Source organism: Akebia trifoliata, chromosome 15 (assembly GCF_017979445.1).
Source record: "Akebia trifoliata isolate Shusen 1 chromosome 15, ASM1797944v1, whole genome shotgun sequence".
Taxonomy (NCBI): Eukaryota; Viridiplantae; Streptophyta; class Magnoliopsida; order Ranunculales; family Lardizabalaceae; genus Akebia; species Akebia trifoliata.
Window position 1 is genome coordinate 28,338,702 of NC_141389.1, and position 20,331 is coordinate 28,359,032.

At 35.8% G+C, this 20,331-nt stretch overlaps 2 protein-coding genes across 4 annotated transcripts; one reads left to right on the top strand and one right to left on the bottom strand.

Moving 5' to 3' along the window:
- The first annotated feature begins 122 nt into the window (after nucleotides 1–122).
- Nucleotides 123–7,700, top strand: LOC147385059 (calcium-dependent protein kinase 13-like). Its single transcript, XM_086425212.1, has 7 exons — nucleotides 123–988; nucleotides 2,552–2,695; nucleotides 2,872–3,024; nucleotides 4,813–4,928; nucleotides 5,031–5,198; nucleotides 6,964–7,194; nucleotides 7,282–7,700. The coding sequence occupies exons 1-7, from the start codon at nucleotides 358–360 to the stop codon at nucleotides 7,432–7,434; spliced, it is 1,596 nt and encodes a 531-aa protein (XP_086281338.1). The 5' UTR covers nucleotides 123–357; the 3' UTR covers nucleotides 7,435–7,700.
- A 2,158-nt stretch (nucleotides 7,701–9,858) lies between these two features.
- AL2 (alfin-like 2) lies at nucleotides 9,859–18,946 on the bottom strand. 3 transcript variants are annotated; one of them, XM_086426051.1, is made up of 5 exons: nucleotides 18,728–18,946; nucleotides 18,545–18,577; nucleotides 18,108–18,330; nucleotides 11,091–11,214; nucleotides 9,859–10,327 (listed from the first exon to the last, which is right to left on the bottom strand). In XM_086426051.1, the coding sequence occupies exons 1-5, from the start codon at nucleotides 18,816–18,818 to the stop codon at nucleotides 10,073–10,075; spliced, it is 726 nt and encodes a 241-aa protein (XP_086282177.1). In that variant the 5' UTR covers nucleotides 18,819–18,946; the 3' UTR covers nucleotides 9,859–10,072. The 3 variants fall into 3 exon arrangements, with proteins under 3 accessions (XP_086282177.1, XP_086282178.1, XP_086282179.1); XM_086426052.1 differs by having other exon boundaries at nucleotides 9,859–10,324; nucleotides 18,728–18,944; XM_086426053.1 differs by having other exon boundaries at nucleotides 18,108–18,388; nucleotides 18,728–18,887.
- Nucleotides 18,947–20,331: the final 1,385 nt, after the last annotated feature.

Genomic DNA, 20,331 nt, shown 5'->3' on the forward strand with positions numbered 1-20,331 from the left:
AAGTTCACTCTCAATGCTGCCATTTTTATTATTTTAAATTCATTAAATGGAATTATAATATATTAAAAATAATTTTAATACGATGAAATAATCTGTAATATATTGATATTTATTGGATATTAAAAAGAGAGAGAGAGAGAGAGAACGAAAAGCACACATTACGTCTGACCCGATACCGTACTCATCTCTGCTTGCAGAAGCTCTAATTACCTATCAAATCGCTTTCTGTACTTCGGAGAGAAAGAACTCTGGTACTTGGCTTCTAGGGTTAGGGTTTCTTCTTCTTCGTCTTCATGGAAACGGGATCCTAGTTAGGGTTTAGAGATTCAGAGCTTCGTTGATTCCTGAATCGATTTGATGGGAAATTGTTGCAGATCTCCAGCTTCGGTTGCTAGAGAAGATGTGAAATCGAGTTTCTCAGGTCACGATCATGGCCGAAAGGATAAAGATGGCGTTGGAGGAGGAGTAAAGAAGATCATCACGGTTTTGAATGAGATCTCCAAGGCGAATGTTGAGGAGAAATACTTGGTTGATAAGGAATTAGGGCGAGGAGAGTTCGGAGTGACGTATTTGTGTATCAATCGAGATACTAGGGAACTTTTGGCTTGTAAATCGATTTCGAAGAGAAAGCTTAGATCGAATGTAGATGTCGAAGATGTGAGGAGAGAAGTAGCGATCATGAAGCATTTACCAGAGAATTCGAATATTGTGAGCTTCAAGGAGGCTTGCGAGGATGACAATGCGGTTCATTTGGTTATGGAGTTGTGTGAGGGAGGAGAGCTTTTCGATCGAATCGTGGCTCGTGGCCACTATACGGAACGAGCTGCGGCGGCTGTGACTCGAACTATTATGGAGGTTGTTCAGCTGTGTCACAAACATGGGGTCATACATAGGGATTTGAAACCGGAGAACTTTTTGTTTGCAAACAAGAAGGAGAATTCTCCTTTGAAAGCCATTGATTTTGGTCTCTCCATATTCTTCAAGCCTGGTGAGAATTCGAACACATTTACTTTGTTTTAGTCCATTTGATTAGCTTTTTGGTTTTGCACTTTAAGATTTTACTGAAACTTCTATTATTGTTATGCAAAATCTAGAAAATGTTCTGAATTTGATGATTTATGATCCAATAGTTTCGCTACAAACATGTAATTAGTTAGAACTTGGAACTGAGTTTATGATTTTTTCCCAAAATAATGCGCCGTCCATGAGGAAAAGATGTTGTGAGTTTTTGTCCCCCAAAATTTAACTAATAGGGGAGGTGTTTAGTGTGTTATGTCATCAAATTGCGACTATGTGGAAACTGATAGGAACAACTAGGTTCAACATGAGTGGGGGGCTGGAGTTCAACTCTATTGAGGTGTCCTTTTATGGTCTGAAATGGGTTAAAATTTGGGGTCTTCCTTTCCATGACTAGACTCATGCCCTATACCCAGAACAGGGACTTCTTGGGCAGCCTTGTGGCAATGGAAAACAACACAAAGAAAATGGGCTCCTTGGAGTTCGCAATCATTTACATTAAGAGCATCTCCTAGCCACGTCTCTAAATGTTTCCTCCAAATTGGCATCTTCTTCAAATTAGAACAGGGCTCTCACCTCCGAACCAATTTAAACTCCAACCAACCCTTTCTCTAGAACTCTATTCAACATTTAAAACATTCTTCATTCACTTGAAAAAAGTTGAAAAGAGAAGAGGACAAAAATGGTATTTAAAGCATGTTCCTTGAAAAGAGAAGGTCAAAAATGACATTTATGGAATAAGGGGGATAAAATTGGTATTTAAAAAGGTGAATAGTGATTCAGAGAGGCCTTTCAAAATTTCTTTAGATCTCTATATGTGAAGACATGAACAATGATATAGAGGGGGTTTCTCTAAGATAGAGACTCAACCTTGTAGTTAGGTTCGGACATCTCCCCTCTATATTTCGAGTTTTAGAGACTGATTGGAGATGCTCTAACCCCTCCATCTGGGAGATTCCAAGGACTCTTCAGATTGAAACCGAACAAGTTATCTACTTTAACAATTTAGAGGCAATATACTCAACCCGACGTGGAAATGAAAATAGTAAGTTGATAGCAGGGTTGTGAAGCGGTGTTCATCCACAACTAAGCTGCTAGAATGGTGGATCGGAGGCAAGTTCAGAGAATTTGGAAGAAGTTTCAGGCTAAGTGGGTGAAAGAAGATGATAATGACATGCTTTCTGTGATGAAGTGATGTGACGGCCTAAAGAGCTCAATTTAGATCCTCTTCTGTGTTGGCAAGAATATCCTCTATTTATGATACCCTCTTATGTTTTATCTTTTTTTGACATTGATTGCTTATTCCTCAACTATGATTTTGGAAAGTTTAATTCTTATAATTTAGTACCTATGGAATGCATACTTTATAATTAAGACAATTGTAGGTAATGCATTTTCCCCCTCCGTTTCTTTTTGATAATTCAAGAGTACAAACCTAACTTTTTAACTGCTTTCATTAATTTTTTTTTATCTGAATATAAATTTTATTTCATAAAGATGTTAGTGGCTAATGTTTATATTCTTTAACATCTAGGTGAAAGGTTTTCAGAAATTGTTGGAAGTCCTTACTACATGGCTCCTGAAGTGCTTAAAAGGAGCTATGGTGCAGAAATAGATATATGGAGTGCTGGTGTCATTCTCTACATTTTATTATGTGGGGTTCCTCCATTTTGGGCTGGTAAGGTTCTTTCCTAATCTCTCTCTCTCTCTCTCTCTCTCTCTAGTTTATAGTTTATATAATATTAGATTCAGCTTAACATATACCATTATTAATGCTTTTTTTTTTTATTTCTTTGCTAAATACCACGAGTAATGATTTCCTATCGCCTGAAAGTTCATGTTTGTAAAATGCAGAGTCAGAACAAGGGGTCGCACAGGCCATACTTCGTGGACTGATAGATTTCAAACGAGAACCTTGGCCAAACATTTCAGAGAGTGCCAAGAGTTTGGTTCAGCAGATGTTGGAGCCTGATCCAAAACTACGATTAACTGCAAAGCAAGTGCTTGGTACTGTTCATCTTTCTAATACTAGTTTACATACAGTAACTACAGCAAGGATTCTCCACATTCAAATAAAGCTGACATTTTTGGCACTTCTTACTTGTCGATGAGATTTTCTCAACAAACCCTTACTGTATCTTTCTTCTTCTTTTTAGAATTGTGCAAGTATACATATACTTGCGTTCCTTTTAGATAAAGTTTCCTATATGCTTATATGAACTAATGTTTATTTTATATATATTTATTTAGGATAAGTAACTTCAAGATTTTGTTATTAATAATTGAGAAAATCACAAACATAGGCTAGAGGGTTTGCTATAGAAAAGGTATCCCTATATCCACCACTTTCAGCTAGAGAATCAACAGTATAATTCCTCCTTAAAAGAGTCCTAGAAAATAATAATTGTCCAAACTCCAAACCCGAGCTAGTTCTCCACAATGGTCAATTTTTTGTCAAGTCCACAACTCCTATTAAGCCCAAAATGCTTTTAGAATCTCTTGATTGTTTCGAAAAAGTCCCCGATTTGAAAAAAGTCCTTAGTAAGACTTTTAGGGTGTGGAAGAGATCTTAAGTCTCTGTTTTGCTGGAGTCCACAACTCCCATTAAGCCCAAGACACTTTTAGAATCTTCTCTCGATTGTTTCCAGAAAGTTGCCAATTCTGAACATGTTCAGCTTACCAAGAGTGTTACAGACATTTGAAATCTGGTTTTAACGTTCTTATAGATTCCTCTGTGAAGCTTTAGAAGCCATCTTTTGAGTCTCATAAAAATCCTCCAATTGTTTGGGGAGTCCAAGATTTTCATTTCTAGAGTTATTTAGAAACCCTACGAACCACAATTGAGTTGCAAATTTGTGTTGTCAAAATTTCTTTGTTTTCAAAGTTTCTCTTATTATGCTCCTTCCACGATCCCCAGCCACGTGCATATGGGGGAATACTTCATGGAAATCGTCACGTAGAGCAGAAACGATTATTAGACCAACTTAAAGGATCACTAGATAAACTTAAAACACCACCAGTTTTCTTCAGAAGCAGCTACATAACTGCGACTCAATTGAAAAAGCAGTCCTGTTACTTTATTCAGTGACTAAAGGATGAAAGGAAAAAAAAAATTTCTTATTTGGAACACATTGAACATCTATCTGGAATGAAATGCTTTCTATGAACATCTATTTGTGTGATATAATATAAAAAGATATTATCATATAATTGTGTGGATTCAACACAACAGTTTCATTGCTGCACTGGGTCCCTTTTGTCCATTTCTGACACACGTGTTTGTGTGGACTATATGCCTATTTGCCAGCTTATTGTTAGGACATCTGTGTAGTGCATACCATTTAACAGCTTTTGAGAAGATGTACACTATTCCGCATTTATTATAAAAATCTAGAGGACTATACCGAGGTTTTGTCATCCATGATGCAAACAGTTCTCATGCTGGAAGTTTGTCTTGTTGTGTATGTTGTACCGTTTTCTTTTTCACTCTAGCCATCTCCATTTGGTAGATTCTTCCAGCCTTGGCAACCAATGGCATTCAATGTCTATTTCATTGATACAAAGAGGGGTTTATAGACATCCCACTGTTCAGATTTTACACCAGACCATAATGTTGAATTTTCCTCATTGCATTTATGTAATAAGTCGTTTCTCATGATGATAATTACCTGATAAATGGCAAGCTCATTTGCCCCCATGTCAAATTTTTATTATTTGTAGAGGTTTAGGGTTTAGGATTATTATTACCATGTATATAGTGTATTTCCATAATCTGTGCCTTCTCACTGCTTGCAGAGCATCCTTGGCTCCAAAATGCTAAGAAAGCTCCAAATGTTCCTCTTGGAGATGTTGTCAAGTCAAGGCTTAAGCAGTTTTCAATGATGAACAGGTTCAAGAGGAAAGCCCTAAGGGTTGGTTGACCAGTCCTACTGTCTTTCTTTTTCTCCTTTCCTGCTTACTTGTTAAGGAGTTTCTATTAGAAAAATATAATACTAAAAGGTACTTTTGAATAGGTTATTGCTGAACATTTATCCATTGAAGAAGTTGAAGATATCAAAGAAATGTTCAAGAAGATAGACACAGATAATGATGGTATTGTTTCAATTGAGGAATTGAAATCTGGACTTCAAAAGTTTGGTTCACAGCTCGCAGAGTCTGAGGTGCAGATGTTTACTGAAGCTGTAAGTATATACTAGCCTTGTATGCTTGGTACTAGACGTGGAAATCTCTTATCCTTCCATCACTGATTGCCCCTACTACAACTCCAACAAATCCACCTTTAGTTAAACTTGTTTTGTATTGTTGTAGTCTTTTGCTGCTACGGGATTTTAGATATTGTTCCAAGAACAGTGAGTCGATAACCCTGGTAGGAAGTTGATATACAAACACCTCAATGTCACCTGTTGGAAGGTAAATGCGTCTCCATATCAACAACTGACATTAAGGTGGTTTTATACTAACCACCTGTGCTGTAATCCAAAAGTCTAATTTACACAATTGATAATAAATATTTGATATGTATTAAAGATAACCATAATGATAAGAAATCTGAGGGTCCTCTTGACATTGAGTTGATTGTTAGTAGGTGATTTTCGTTGTTTTTGTTTTTATTTTTATTTTTTTGGTCCTTTTTTCTCGTAAGTCATCTCGACCTTAGAGTGCTCTGTTTGTTTGTTCCTTTTATAAAAATTCTAGACTGACAAAAAATGGATTACCAAGCAAACAAACAAACAAAAAAAAACAGCATTTTCACTTTCAAACTCCTAAATTCACGAAAAAAAAAAACTATAAAAATAGCCTCCAACCTCTTACACAAGTTTGGTTCCTTTTGTACTTAAATTTTTTAAAATTTCTCAATTACCATTCATACTTATTATGCTTGGCATATAGCAATGCAACTTTGAAGTTGTGTATTCAAGTCCAGCTTACCAATCAAAAAAGAAAAAAAAAGTATCCCTATTATCGGTTCCAACTCATCTTTTAAAAGAAATGCATTGGCCTTTGTCATCCTTTCTGGTTTGGAAAGAACTCAACCCCTGGAGTTTGTCAAGTCATATGAGTCCATCCAGCCGTAGTAGTAACATGTTTTTTTTATTAGATCGATTATTCCATCAAAGTATGGGACTTGTCTATGCTGATCGTGCCATGTCTTCCAGGTTTTTTCACCAAAATAATCAGTTTTTTCCCTCCACTTCTGGGGAAAATCTAGGCCTTGTTGGTTTCGGATCTTGTGACATTTCTCCATGAAAAGCATTTGTCTTAACACATTAAAGACTGGAGCAATATTCCAATCATCAAGTAAATGAATTGTTAGATGTTGTTGTTTACATGTTCAAGCATATATATGAGAAGTCGTCCTACCCGCTATCTTTGTTGGATATATGTTCATGTGAGAGCATTTTTGAATTTTTTTATTTTATTATTATGGGATTGCATTGTACACGAGAGTTCCCTTGGTCATCCTATTTGCTGAATGTGGATGATATGTTGTGTCGATGAAACCGAGTGAGGGTAGATACAAAACTAGAACTATGAAGGGGGGAAACCCTAGAAACTAGGTTATAAGATGAGTAGGACCAAGACAAAATATTATGCCTAGTGCAACTTTGGTAAAGATACCCCTAGGGATTAAACTGTAGTTAAGATTGTTGGCAAGAAATACTCTAGAGTGACCGATTCTGTTATTTAGATTCAATTGCCCCTAAATATGGAAATTGTAAGATTGATATGTTACCCAATTGATTAGTGATGGTTGGATATAGTTGGGAAGTTAAGAAAAGCTTGTTCATAGACTGGACTCAGTAGAATGGCGAGCTGAAAAAGAATGGATGTACTCAAGATAAAGCCATGTCTTCTGTTTAATTACATCTTCACCATCATCTGTAGAGTTGAATCCAAACTAACAGAGACTTGGCAGATTCTAACAACAAATTTGAATGAAAACAGGTAGATACCAATGGGAAAGGAACATTGGACTATGGAGAATTTGTTGCCGTGTCTCTCCATCTACGAAGGATGGCCAATGACGAGCATCTCCGCAAGGCCTTCTCCTACTTCGATAAGGATGCAAACGGTTATATTGAACTGGAGGAGCTTCAAGATGCCTTGATGGAAGATGGGGCTGCGGACTCTGCAAATGTAGCAAATGACATCTTCCACGAAGTAGACACGGACAAGGTAGGAATCTCACAAGATTGTATGTTTTTTCAAAACTATTATTGATCCAGTGCTTTCAGTCTCACCATATGTTTATAAAACACATAGGATGGACGGATCAGCTACGATGAGTTTGCAGCAATGATGAAAACTGGGACTGATTGGAGAAAGGCATCTCGGCATTATTCCAGAGGGAGGTTTAACAGTCTAAGCATTAAATTGATGAAGGATGGTTCTCTAAACATGAGCAGCGAACAGTGAGTATAATATATAACCAATTTGGCCTTGAATCATTCCTCGTGTATGTCGTACATGTTTTTTGATGATTATTTGTTTAGGGGACATTGATTAGATGGGGCCCCTTTTGATTGGTGGGTTACAATAGATCATGGAAATGTTGGCAAGTAAATCACAAGGCCCTTGTATGTTTGATTCTGTTGTCCAATGGTTCATATCAACAACTTGTTTTGGTGAGGTTTGTAGTCACTGTAATATAAAGTTTTTTTATTTTTTTTATTTTTTCACCCTTCTTCGGGTTTAAGCTACTCATCAACTGTTAGAATGATTTTGTTTCCTAATTTGTGTTTTTTGATTTTTACTTTATATATACTATCTTGTTTTAAAATATTATCTATGTATTTTTTATAATAAAATCCTGGTTTATATTCCAAAATCCAGGGGATTTAGGTCTTTTTTGCCCCTTTAAATGAAATCTAAAAAAGGAAATCAAGAAATGACTTAAGAGGCTCTGCACTACTTCATAGAAACTCTTATGATTCTCATCGAGTAATAGATAGATCCAAGCACTTACGTCCTAAAGAATCAAGATCTCGTATAAGGATTATGATAATGCTGATGAAATACTGGATCCACAGTCAGCGTAACAGAATGTCAGCACCACACAAATTCGTGTGTAATAGTTAATATGACCCGTTCCAAAAAAGACTTCACTGTTAAAGATCATTTTCTAACAGTTCCAGGTAAGTGTACTAAATGACTACAAACGGTTTTCAAATTTATGTATTAAACGATTAAGAACTGTTAAGTAAACGTAATAATTAGGAACGGTTGTTAATCGTTTTAAAATAACAGTACAATAGAATACGGAACGGTTTTACACTGTGCCCAAATAAGAACAAAATATAAGAACTGTTGCAAACCGTTTCAAACTATGTGCACTTTCTAAATAAGACTTACAAAATCAGCAGGAACGGTCATCAACCGTCTCAAGTAAATGTCCAAAAATAATTAAGAACGGTTGCCAACCGTCTCAAACTATGTGCACTTAATAATCAGCAACAGTGATTAACCGTTACTAAGCAGGACTTACAAAATCAGCAGGAACAGTCGTCAACCGTCTCAAGTAAATGTGCAGAAAATAATTAAGAACGGCTGGAAACTGTCTCAAGTAAATGAGAATAAATAATTAAGAACCGTCGCCAACAGTTTCCAAGAAAAGTTGCCAACCGTTTCCAAGAAAGTGTACGAAAAGAATTAAGAACGGCTTCCAACCGTTCTAAAGTAAAACGAAATAATTAAGAACGGTTGCCAACTTTAAAGAAAGTGTTAGCAAAGAATTAAAAACGGTTTCCAACCGTTCGTATCTAAGTGTAGCAATGAATTTGGAACAGTTATTAACCATCTCCAAATAATTTACAGGAACTGTTGTTAAGCGTTCCCATAAATGACCAATATTTAAGAACGGTTTTTGGACCGTTCCCTAAGAAGTGTACAAAATAGTAAGAACCTTTTCGAAAAAGTGTACTAAATAATTAGGAACGGATATAAACTGTTCTAACATTATGTACTCACTATTTGGGAACGGCTGCTAATTCATGCCAGCCAAGTATTTTAAGTGATAAGACCCGTTTTGATCTATTCGAAAATCGTATTTAATTATGTAGAGCGCTTTTGTACTTTTCCAATTTGTTGAAATGATTTTAATTCGCTTCAACTTGTACTTAGGGGAAAGGGTTTGAGCCATTCTTAATTGTGGACTATGAAACGATTTTAAACTTATCTACAAGTCTCTTTATGAAATCAATTTTAAACGGTTGCAAATGATTACCTCTAGCGACTAAGAACGTTTTTTAAACTTCACATTAAACACAAAATCCACTTGGCCAATAGGGTCAAGATAACAAATCTAGAACAACTTTCTTATGGATGTCGTTTCTACTATGGTAATACAAAATTTATGTACTTATGCGTAAAATAGCCTCATATCAATTCCCTTATCCATTTGAAAATTGCTTGTATATTTTTCTTTTAAAAATGAGTCCAAACCAGTTTCAATATCAATTTGGCAAATGTTTATATATAGTTTCTCTTATAATCTAGGACAAACGTATGAAATCTTAAAATTTATTTCTACAAAAAGACAATAATAATAATACCCCACTGAATCAGATTCATACCAATCAACTTCAATAGTCTCCAAAAACAAATAAATAATACTCACTCTTTTTCAATTTCAATTGAACGAATCGACTCAGTTTTCTGTTCATAATTGATTCCATCATCTCAATGCAAATTTTGTATCCTGTTTGAAAAGTCAGCATTCACAATTCAAAGACTACTTGTCGAAATGCAATCAAAGATCATCAACGGTCAGAATACGACCATCAACAAGACAAAGCAGCATGACGAAATCCATCACGACTTCCTGCAAAGCTTAGCAACAACAACAACAACAAAAAATGTGCCTGCAATGGTAATATAAATCTACAGAAAAGTATAGGGAGGAAGAAGGTAGACTTCAGCCTCTTTGAAAGTATCACTCATGAATAACTCTCAAAAAAGAAAAAACATCCTTAACCACCTTACTAATATCTGCTTAATTTAATTTAGACAAAGTCAGTCACCAAAACATGTAAACTCCCCCATCAGCTCTGGATTACTACTGTCTGCCTCTCTTAATGCTGCAAGAGGGGCATTTGTACTGCTTAATGCTCTCAGCCTTGGCAGGTGTTATCTTCACGCACTTACCATGGTACCACCTCTCACAGATATCACACCCAATCCAAAACTCGTCAGCACTGTAAATACCACCACATGTCCCACAAAGGGTTTCGCTGTGTTCGTCTTCTTCCTCCTCGTAAGCCTCGTCAGCTAGCTTTGAATTGCTTTTCAATTGCCCGTCACTTGATCTCTGCTACAACGAAGAAATGATGTTTTTATGGATTTAAATTTGGGAATATTATAAAATAAAAAGGTTGATTTTGTAATTGTTTATCAAAAAGATCATAATTTTTTCAAAATTACAAAAAAGGATTTAAAACATTGGACTGTCCAGCGATTTCATGCAGCCTGCGTGTTAGGATAGAAATTATAGTAAGGCTAGCCTTCCTAATTTAGTAAGATTTCAAATCTTACCAAGGGTCGTTGAGCTCACCTTTTGGCATCCAAAATCATGATCCGACCCCACAGGTTGTAGAGGACAAAATTCTATGAATTTAAAATATATATTATTTTTCACCATTATTTTTTAATTTTTTTAGGAGTTCAGTACATCCATTTGAAAACCTTAGATCAAGCTCACCTCCCCCGCCCCCCTTCCCAAATATATATATATATATATATTTTAATTGTCTTTTGGATCAAAGTTTTTCCATGAAATCTAGGGGGCTGTGGTGTTGGATGCCAATTTGGTAATCCATTTGAGCTCAACGACCCTTAATGATTTGATAAGCATGGGCGTAGATATGAAAGCATAAAATGCTAGACTGTCCAGCAATTTAAAAACACGTTGGACTGTCCAACGTGTTAAAATCATTTTTTGTAATTTTTTTAAAATATTATGTTTTTGGTAATTAATTAAAATATCAACTCCTTTTTTGTTATTTTCCTTTCAAATTTAAATAAGTCAAGTGACCAGGAAAGAACAAAAATATTGTTTTGAGTTTGGTATGTCTCACCTTTGTGTTTAGTCTGGATTTGCTTCCACTATCCACCACATTGGGCTTGTCTTTTACCATCTTCTTTCCAGATACAACTTCATAAACAGTGGGCAGATCATTAATCAAGCTAAATAGACGTTTCCTGTTAAGCAAAAGCCAAAGAGGACATACTTCTGAAGTTAAGGGTAGTACTGTAAATAATATTGTTAAAAGCAAGTTGCATTATTTCGTATAAAACAAGGACTACAAAATAAGGTTTAAATTCAAGGAACGTCCTGGTCAGTTGAAAAACGAGGGCAATAAGAGATGAGCCTGAAATAAACCTCCAATGTTTTGTTTCAATCATCATCTTCGAGACATCTGAACTGAAAAAAAAAAAAATCTGCAACGAAAAGAAATCTCAAACCATGCTACAGTATGTATAACTTGAAAATTCTTAATGTTTGGTTGAAAGCAATATCATCCTCAGCCTCTCACGGAATGTTTTGATTAGTTGAAAAGCCAGGGCAAATATGAGACAAACCTGAGAGAACCTCTAATTTTTTTTATTTTTTTTCAATTACCTCTGAGACCAAGACATCTCAACAGAAAAACATGTATAGCACGAGTATCACTCATGTACGAATGGGAGAAACATCCTTCTCTTGCTCAGCCGCATAAGTAGTAGATATCCAGAGGGTAATCTGGTGGGTGCCAGAAATTGATCCCACTGACGGATCTTTAACCATCCACTTACATTAAATTTTTTTCGATGGTTAGAAAGAATATCACTAATCAGTCCATAAGAAATTAGCACACGATTGGATGCTAAGATTCATTCAATAGAATCAATTTTTCTAACAAGATCTCTTACATGGGGCCCACAGAACCCATATTCAATGGAAACTTTTAATGGGTATGGTAGAGGCATGAAATATCTGTGCCTGTAAAAAAAAGGATTCCTTGGTAGCATATTCTATCCCAGGTGCGTGCACAAGACAATGGTAAACAAGTCGTGAGTCTTAAAGTAATTGTGGAGATTTTGTTCAGTGTCACCAGCTTATGGAGAAAGATTAGTAAAACTAAGTTTGGGGAATCTGATTTTGGGTGGGAGAGAGAACACGATCAGTTCGTAGTTCGCATGTGGAAGGGGAGCGGTCTTGTTGGTTGTTTCCTTCACTGCCTTTGTTATATCAGCTCGGTCTCCTCAACCTACCTTCCATTTCCTTAATGGCATGATTTAGATAAAAATAAACGCATAAAAAATAAAAAATCATATAAGAGAGAATTTTGGCATTGGGATGAAATTGGGGTGGGAGATCTTTGTCCCAATCGAAAGTTGCCTCTTGGGAAACATAGTCACAGAAGTGACATCAAGGTGTTGGCATACTAGCTAAAGAAGGTACACGAAGTCTCATTTGTACATTGAAAGAGATCCTTATTGATGATCACTGCATCCGAGCTGACTTCAATACACTAGGGTTATCAGATGAGCAAAAACCACGAGGATAACTGATGTCAGGGGGTTTAGAGATCAAATTATAAGGTTTCTGAAAAAACCCCAACGGAGGGAATCATGTGGTATGATTATGGGATCTTTTCCAAACTTTGCAAAATGGATTCATTTCTCTTCTTAGAGAAGTGAAATCAGTTTGATAAAATCTCATTCTTCCAATGATGATGGTGGCACAACATTAAAGTATGCTTCTACAGTTTCTTTGGCAGCTATTAGTGAGCCCGACAGAAAAGCATCCAGCACAATTTGTAATATGGTTAATTAATCCAGGCTTATGGAATTTAGTTGATGGTGAGTTTGAAACTCATTGACATTTCTTGATCATTGTCATAACAGGATTGAGCTATAAATTATGGAGATTTGAGTTAGATCAAATTATAAAACAAGATATAGAATAGCATGATTTTTACCAAGCTTTAGTGCCAAAAAATTTAGGTTTTCGATAGGCAAACAAAGCATCCTAAAACGGAAAATCTAATATTATATCATATTCAACTCATTCAAGTGTCCAAAAAACCGTCCAACAAAATTATATATAAGGGCGTGGCTAACATGCATGCTTGTAAGTTGTTAATAATCAGTGGACGAAGTCAGTTTTTAAAGGCAGGTCATGGTATCAACACTCAAAAAACTTACAAGCTATCAAGCTAAAACCATCAACTAGGCTAAGATCATCCGACTCTAGTACTTCAAAAAGTTTCAAACAATCCTAAAAGAACAAAATCATCCACAAACAAGCTACAATGATTAGTTCTCAAACAAAGCCAGTTTTGTTGCAAGAGGTCATTCTGCCCGTAGTGGGGTTAACATTCCTCTAGACCAAAATCTTTAAGGAGGTCATTCTACCCATAGTGGGGTTAACATTCCTCTAGACCAAAATCTTTAAGGAGGTCATTCTGCCCGTAGTGGGGTTAATATTCCTCTAGACCAAAATCTTTAAGGAATTTAAAAGTGTAATCTTTGAGGATTTCATGTTTAAATAGGATCTAATAAAAACAAACTTATTAAAAGCAGATTTTAAACCAAAGCAATAAAAAAGTCAGTATCATCATCAATGTCTTTTTTCCTTTCTCAAGTATTCCCCTTTTTCTTTTAATGATAATAAGATTTCCATCATTTAAAGAAGAAGAAAAGAGAAAGAAAAAAATTGGTGGAGGAAAAGTTAGATAGATTAGTGAGGGATTTCTTGTGGAATGATAAGGATGGGAAGCGGAAATATCATTTAGTCAAGTGGAAGATCATTTGCTCCACAAAGAAGAATGGAGGTCTTAGGATTAAAGGTTTGAGAAGGACAAACAAGGACCTTTTGGGCAAGTGGCTTTGGAGGTTCGGGGAGGAGAGAAGAAGCTTATGGAGAAGGGTAATATTAGCTAAGCATGGGGAGAAAAAGTTGGTTGGGAAAGTGGGGAGGCAAAATCATCCTATGGTTGTAGCGTTTGGAAGGGGATTTTGAAATTGTCTCATGAGTTCAAGAAGGGGATCATCTTTAAGGTGGGAAAAGGTAATAGAGTGAGATTTTGGGAGAACAAGTGGTGCGGCAACCAATCTTTATCCCTTCAATACCCCTCACTCTATGCTCTTTCCTTGAAGAAGTTCTCAACGGTACACGATTGTTGATTCGTAATGGGCAAGATCTCTCTTGGACTTGGCTTTTAGGAGAAACTTGAATGATTGGGAAGTCAATAAGGTTGCATCACTCCTTGACGTCATCAATTCCTACCAATTTGTGGAGACAGGGGAGGACCGAATAGAGTGGTGTGCAAGCAAGGAAAAAATTTTCTTCGTCCGTTCTTTTCACAAAACCCTTTTGCCTTCTTTTAGTTTAGTCTTCCCAACAATTGCAGTTTGGTCTTTCCTTGTTCCCTAAAAAATTAGTTTCTTCATTTGGGAGGCTTCCCTTGAGAGAATTCTCACTCTTGAGAGTTTGATTAAACAGCGTCTTTCAACTCCAAACTCTTGTTTCCTTTGAAAAAGGAACGAGGAGTACAGGAATCAACTTGTGTTTGGTCTCACTTTCTTTCCCTTTTTCATATAGATTAGGTGTTCCCTTTGGAGATCATGTCCTTATTTATAAGGTGAACTCATAATGTTTTCTCTTACAGAAAGAGATACGTGTGGACTATTCTTCCCTTTGCCGTGTGTTGGGGGCTTTGGAAGGAGAGGATCAAAAGGGAATTCCAAAGTTGTGAGGAAATGATGCTCCAAAACATTATCCTGGACATTTTGGGCAGCTCATTTTTTTTGGAGCAAGTTAAGCAAGAATTTTGAAGGTGTGTTTTTCAAGGATTTTGTTTTTAAGTGGGATTCTTTTTCCCATGTCTAGCTCTTTTGTGAGCTGGTTGCTTTGCGTTTGTTGTTTTGTTTTTTTGGTTCCCTGTTCATTTTCTTTTTCTCGTATAAGGGCCATCCCGGCCTCTACCCTTTTGTTCTTTAATAAAATTTTATAATTATCAAACATAAAAAATCAATGTCATCCTTGTCACTTTCATCGATCTCCATTTTCTCTTCTTCAACATGATGTCTTCACTATTTTGTAATTCATCTTTACAATATAGTAAACCCATTTAAATTCCCAATCAAATGTTCTAACACACATTTAAGCCTAATGAATCACGTTATTTGATAGATGTGACTTCTTCACACCCAAAAAAAAAAAAATCACAACAAATGAATTTCTACAATAGCTATGCACAAGAGCAATAACCACTTTTACCATCAATTTATAACAAAAGTAAAAAAATGGGAAAAAAAAAACACAATATCCTCAAAACATCACTCATTTAAAATTTGAAATTAATTCAAGGAAGCTTAATCTAGCATTAATATGTTCCATAAAAGTAGTCAATCTAGAGAAGTTTAGAGAATTATTGCCACAAAGTTTGGGAACACCATTGATATTACAAAAGATGATAAAACAAGCACATTGAAAGAACTAGTAACACATTATATCACTAAAAGACAACATTTTAGGGTAAAATGGCCCCATGACAACTATAAAGAAGACAAAAGGTTGCGGTCAACAAGTCGTGATGGGTGCTACTATGTTAGATGTTTCTATGCCACTTTGGATTAATCAATTAATTATAGGCACCACTTTCCATCTGCTTTTCTGTAATCAGTCCTCTGGGCGTCAAAAGTTTTATCCAAAGTGGTGTTCTTTATTTGTTGTGCTTCCCTTGACAAAATTCTAACCAGTAATCATCTTATTAAATGTAGAATAATTATAGTAAACTTTTATTCTGGGTTTAGACCCATAGCTCAATTGGTTTGACACATTGCAAAGCAACTTAGTGGTTGTGGGTAAGTCCAGCTTACCCATAAAAAATAATATATAGCTAACTTTCATTCAATGTGTAAATCTAATGGATAATCTGTTAATCATCTCTTCCTACATTGTGCTCTTAGTTGGGAAGTATAGATTTTTTTATCCTCATTTGGGGAATTATAGCCAACCCCAAATATTTGGGATAAGGCTATTTTGTTGGTGTTGCTTATTTTTTGGGGAATGATGAACCTCGCATGCCTCAGTCTGTAGATCTTTTTGGCAGTTGGTCCATTTCTTATATCTCATTTAGGGGATAGATCCTTTAAAGATTTCTTTCTTTTCGTTTGAGAGTATTGGAAGGATGTTTGATTGTAAAGTGGAAAATATTCAAGACATCATTTTGAGTATCAAGTCTTTTATTTATCGCAAAGAAAAATTCTTTGGCGTCTAGAATTCTAATCCTTACAGATCTTGTTTTCGAATGGGATATTGTCGAAGGAAAGATGACGCTTAAACACCATTCTCTTGCTCTCTTTTTTTGTATGCCATATGTTGTTGTTCTAGATAAGTTCCCTCAACCTACAATTCATTTAGCCGACCCCAAAACCTGGGGATAAGGCTTTGATGATAATGATGATGATGATGTTTTTTCTTCTAAATATCATCTAACATTTGAATTATTCCTTTACCTATAAAAAATAAAAAAGAATAGGCTTTGGGGCTAGGGGAGACTATGGATATGAGAGCGAATTTTATGGCATTTCCTCCATATTGATTAATGGAGCTTCAAAAGATAAAGTTAAGATTTCAGAGGCAAAGACAAGAGGACCCTTTCTTGACCTCTTCTATCATTGTTGATATGAAAGCGCTTACTAAGCTTCTACCCAAAATGGAAATTATGGGTATGATCTAGGGTTTAAGGTTGGAATGGAAGGGTCAGTTGTTTCCCACCTTCCATTTTTTATTTTTATTTTTTTTTATGAATGAAACTAATTTATTAAATAAGGAATGGTCGAGATGGCCATTCCGAAAGAGAAGTACAAATTTCACTTTTCGCACTTTCAGTTGTTGATGATGATCTAATTTTTGTGGATGCTTCCCGATACAAGGCTGTCAATCTAAGAGGGGGGCCTAAGATTTGAAAGACCTCCTAATTGAGAAACAACTTGAGGAAAAGAAAGGAGTCTTGAATGATATAGGGAAAAAGAGCTAATTTGGTTGGGTATTGGGAAAGAAAGGAGTCTCAAATGGATATATTGACATAATTATTCAGTAAAATTGGGAAAAGAACTGGGAAAAAAAATTGACCAAGGATTAGGGCTGTGTAATTGTTCTTACTAACTACTAAGTGATTTTTTTCATATTCAATCGTCACATCCCAAATTAAATTATAATAATAAATCACCAAACCCCACCACAGGTCAACAATAAATCCAAAGTTTATATTGTTCAAAATGTAAAAAGATTACAATCATGACTCCAAGATAGGTCTTTTTTATAAGTATAAATTTATTTATTTCATGAAATAAAACAAAAGGTAGTCGAGATTACCTACCTCGGTACAACGTGAAAGCAAAATACAAAGGATGGGCTAGCTTGAACACAAGGATTCCCAACTAAAGACAAAATCTTCAAAAAAATACACCCTTGAATTCAAAGAAAAGTTTGCCCAAAAGAACAACAGCCCTAAAAATCATAAAATCATCTCATGGGATGAGCTCTCCAGCCCTTGGAAAGTTCTCATATTTCTCTCCTTCCAAATTCCCCAGAAAATCGCAAACAGGAGAAGCCCCCAAAGGATTAACCAGTGAACAAGGACTGCTCCCAGCATTAACCAGTTAAAATTATCCCATTCAATGTCATCCTCATTATTTGACGTTTCATCGATACAATGGTCACCATCATCTTCATCAAGATCATCTCCTCTTACTAGAGCATCAAGGTCATCTTTTATTGTTCTCGATTTCATTGCAAAGTTCACAATTCAATCACGATGGACTAATGCAATGGAAAATGGAGAGGAGACAAATAAGTTCCTAGTTATGATTGGCCTACACCATTTTTTTCTCTCTAGTTATGTATTAAGGGACCGTGGGATTAGTCTCATCCGAAGGGTGGGGATACCCACAATTAGCAAAAAAAAAAGACTACTTAAATTTTAGAGAACATATCTTAGTGTATGTTATATGCAAATGGTTCAATATTAATTGAGACTATAAAGGAAATCAACAACAAAACTAGAACTATGAAGAGAGATCAAGATGAAAACCAATACCTTTCATTGCGATTAAATGGGGCTCCGAAATAAAATGCTACCGACATCAACCAAGAATCACTGTGAACTGCAACCAGAGAAAGCCAATCCCTACGGTTCATCCCATCCCTCGCAAAATTGATCCCTAAAGCTGGCTCAGGAAGTTCTGGCGGAACTTCCTCCGCTGGAAGAGTGACCTCCCAAGTCTCATTTGAGTGTCCATAGAGACACAAATTCTCTTTCTCTAGAAAAAAATCAAAAAAAGAACAAACCAAGACCCTAAATGTATCTCTCTGATTAAACTAATCCAACACAAAATCAAGAAAATAAAACCACGAAAAAACACAACACAGGCACAAAATCAAAACCCTAACATAAAAGAAAATGTGAAAAACAAATAGTGTGATTCAAACAAGAACAATAACGAGAAATACAGATTATAGATCACAATCAATTACCTGGATCACAAAGCGCGAAGAAATTTTCGACATCTATGAGAATAAAAACATACAAATGTCAGACAAAATCAAGTAATATCGATCTATCGATCGATGGATAGTAGATATATAAATAGATCGATCGAGAGACATGGAAACCTAGGGTTTGAAATAATAAACAAAGTTCCATAGAGAACGAAGTACCGTAAGTTAAAGCTCGAACGATTGCAGCCCTTCGAGAACTATAATCCTTAAAGATCTCTTCTACGGTACGCGGAGCCGAAGCCATTTCCATCGAAACTCGAAAGAGAGAGAGATTTTAAAGTTACAAAAGATCAGATTCAAGTTGCAGACAAACAGATCGTTAGGTGCAGAGACTGTACGGAACGAAATGCAACATTTTTCCGCCAGAGGTGTTTAGCGGGTAAAGCTTATATAAACCTACTTACCTACCTCGGTCTTAGACTCGGACTAAACGGATCGGTTATGGTTCGGGTATATGTTGTGCCCAGAAACTGGACTTCTGGTCTGATTTGGATACTAATTGGCTCGTATTGGACCTAGAATTTGGGTTGGGTGTTCCGTGTTCGGGTACCCGTAGACTTAAAACACTGGGTTTTCTCGTCATTTATAACAATTTACCTTAAATAGAGAGAGAATATCCTTCTCGATTCCATTCCTTCTGATTAATGTGTCCAGATTTGTTATTTAAATTGGTGTGCAAAAGAAAACTATATGATTTTGTTCCTACCACACCACCTTTTTGTTTACCAATGGATTGATTTCCAAACCATTAATTAATTGACATCTAATAATAAATCAACGCGGCAAAACAAGTTGATGTGGCAAGGGCACAAAATAGTTGATCTTTTTCTTGTGTATCCCGAAGAAAATAGATCAACAATTCTATGCCCTTACCACATCAATCACTTACAGATTGCGTATGTTTTGCCGTATCGATTTATCATGGCTCTTAATTGATTTAGTTGCATTTTTCACTTCTCTCGTGAAAAAATAATAAAAGAAGAAAAAAAAATAAAAAATCCCCACCATTTTCAAAACACATAATCCAATTAGAGTTTGCCTATGTCATCCCCTTAGGAGTTAAAAGGGGTAAAAAATTTATAAGATTAAACGGGTATTATTGAAAATGAGGGTAAAAAAGGAAATATAATAAAATTTCTGGGGATATTATTATAAAAAGAGAGAGAGAGAGAGAGGAAAGATAATAAAATTGAAGGGGGTGAAAAGGAAAAACTATAAAGTTGATAGTGTGGACCCTACTCCACCTTTGTTGGAGTGGGACGTTTACACTATAATTGGATTGAGACCCACCACTTGTGAGTGTGAACTGGATTGAGATCTACCGTTGTATTTTATCATAAAGATGATTAAAATAGAACACGTATGTCAAAGATATACATTATAATCTTAAGATAAATCCTGACCATAGGATTTCGTGTTTCAATCATTTGGATTTCCTTTTATAAGTCCTTTTTAATTGGTCAAATAAATCCCAATCCATAAATTAAATCGGAAAATATGATTTACCTTATCGACCCCAATATTTTAGAGAGCTTCTATTGCTACACTAATTTCTACTAACAGAACCCCAAGTTGTGTGCTAATGGCGTTAGCAAAAGTTGGTGTGGCAGTAGAATCTCTAGTATTTTATTCTCTCTCATTTGGGTAGTTGTCGTTTGTATCTGTAATACCTATTTAATCTAACCAGGCTTAGCCCTTGAGAATAAGATACAATAGAGGCAATAACATCGATGATGACGACGCCGCAGTGATTTCATGTGCAT

Coding starts and splice junctions, on each gene's coding strand:
- AL2 (XM_086426051.1), bottom strand. CDS start 18,818: ATGGAAATGGCTTCGGCTCCGCGTACCGTAGAAGAGATCTTTAAGGAT. Junction 18,578..18,727: donor CGTTCGAGCTTTAACTTACG/GTACTTCGTTCT, acceptor TTATTCTCATAG/ATGTCGAAAATTTCTTCGCG. Junction 11,215..18,107: donor CCATTTAATCGCAATGAAAG/GTATTGGTTTTC, acceptor TTTGCTTAACAG/GAAACGTCTATTTAGCTTGA.
- LOC147385059 (XM_086425212.1), top strand. CDS start 358: ATGGGAAATTGTTGCAGATCTCCAGCTTCGGTTGCTAGAGAAGATGTG. Junction 2,696..2,871: donor GGTTCCTCCATTTTGGGCTG/GTAAGGTTCTTT, acceptor TGTAAAATGCAG/AGTCAGAACAAGGGGTCGCA. Junction 3,025..4,812: donor AACTGCAAAGCAAGTGCTTG/GTACTGTTCATC, acceptor CACTGCTTGCAG/AGCATCCTTGGCTCCAAAAT.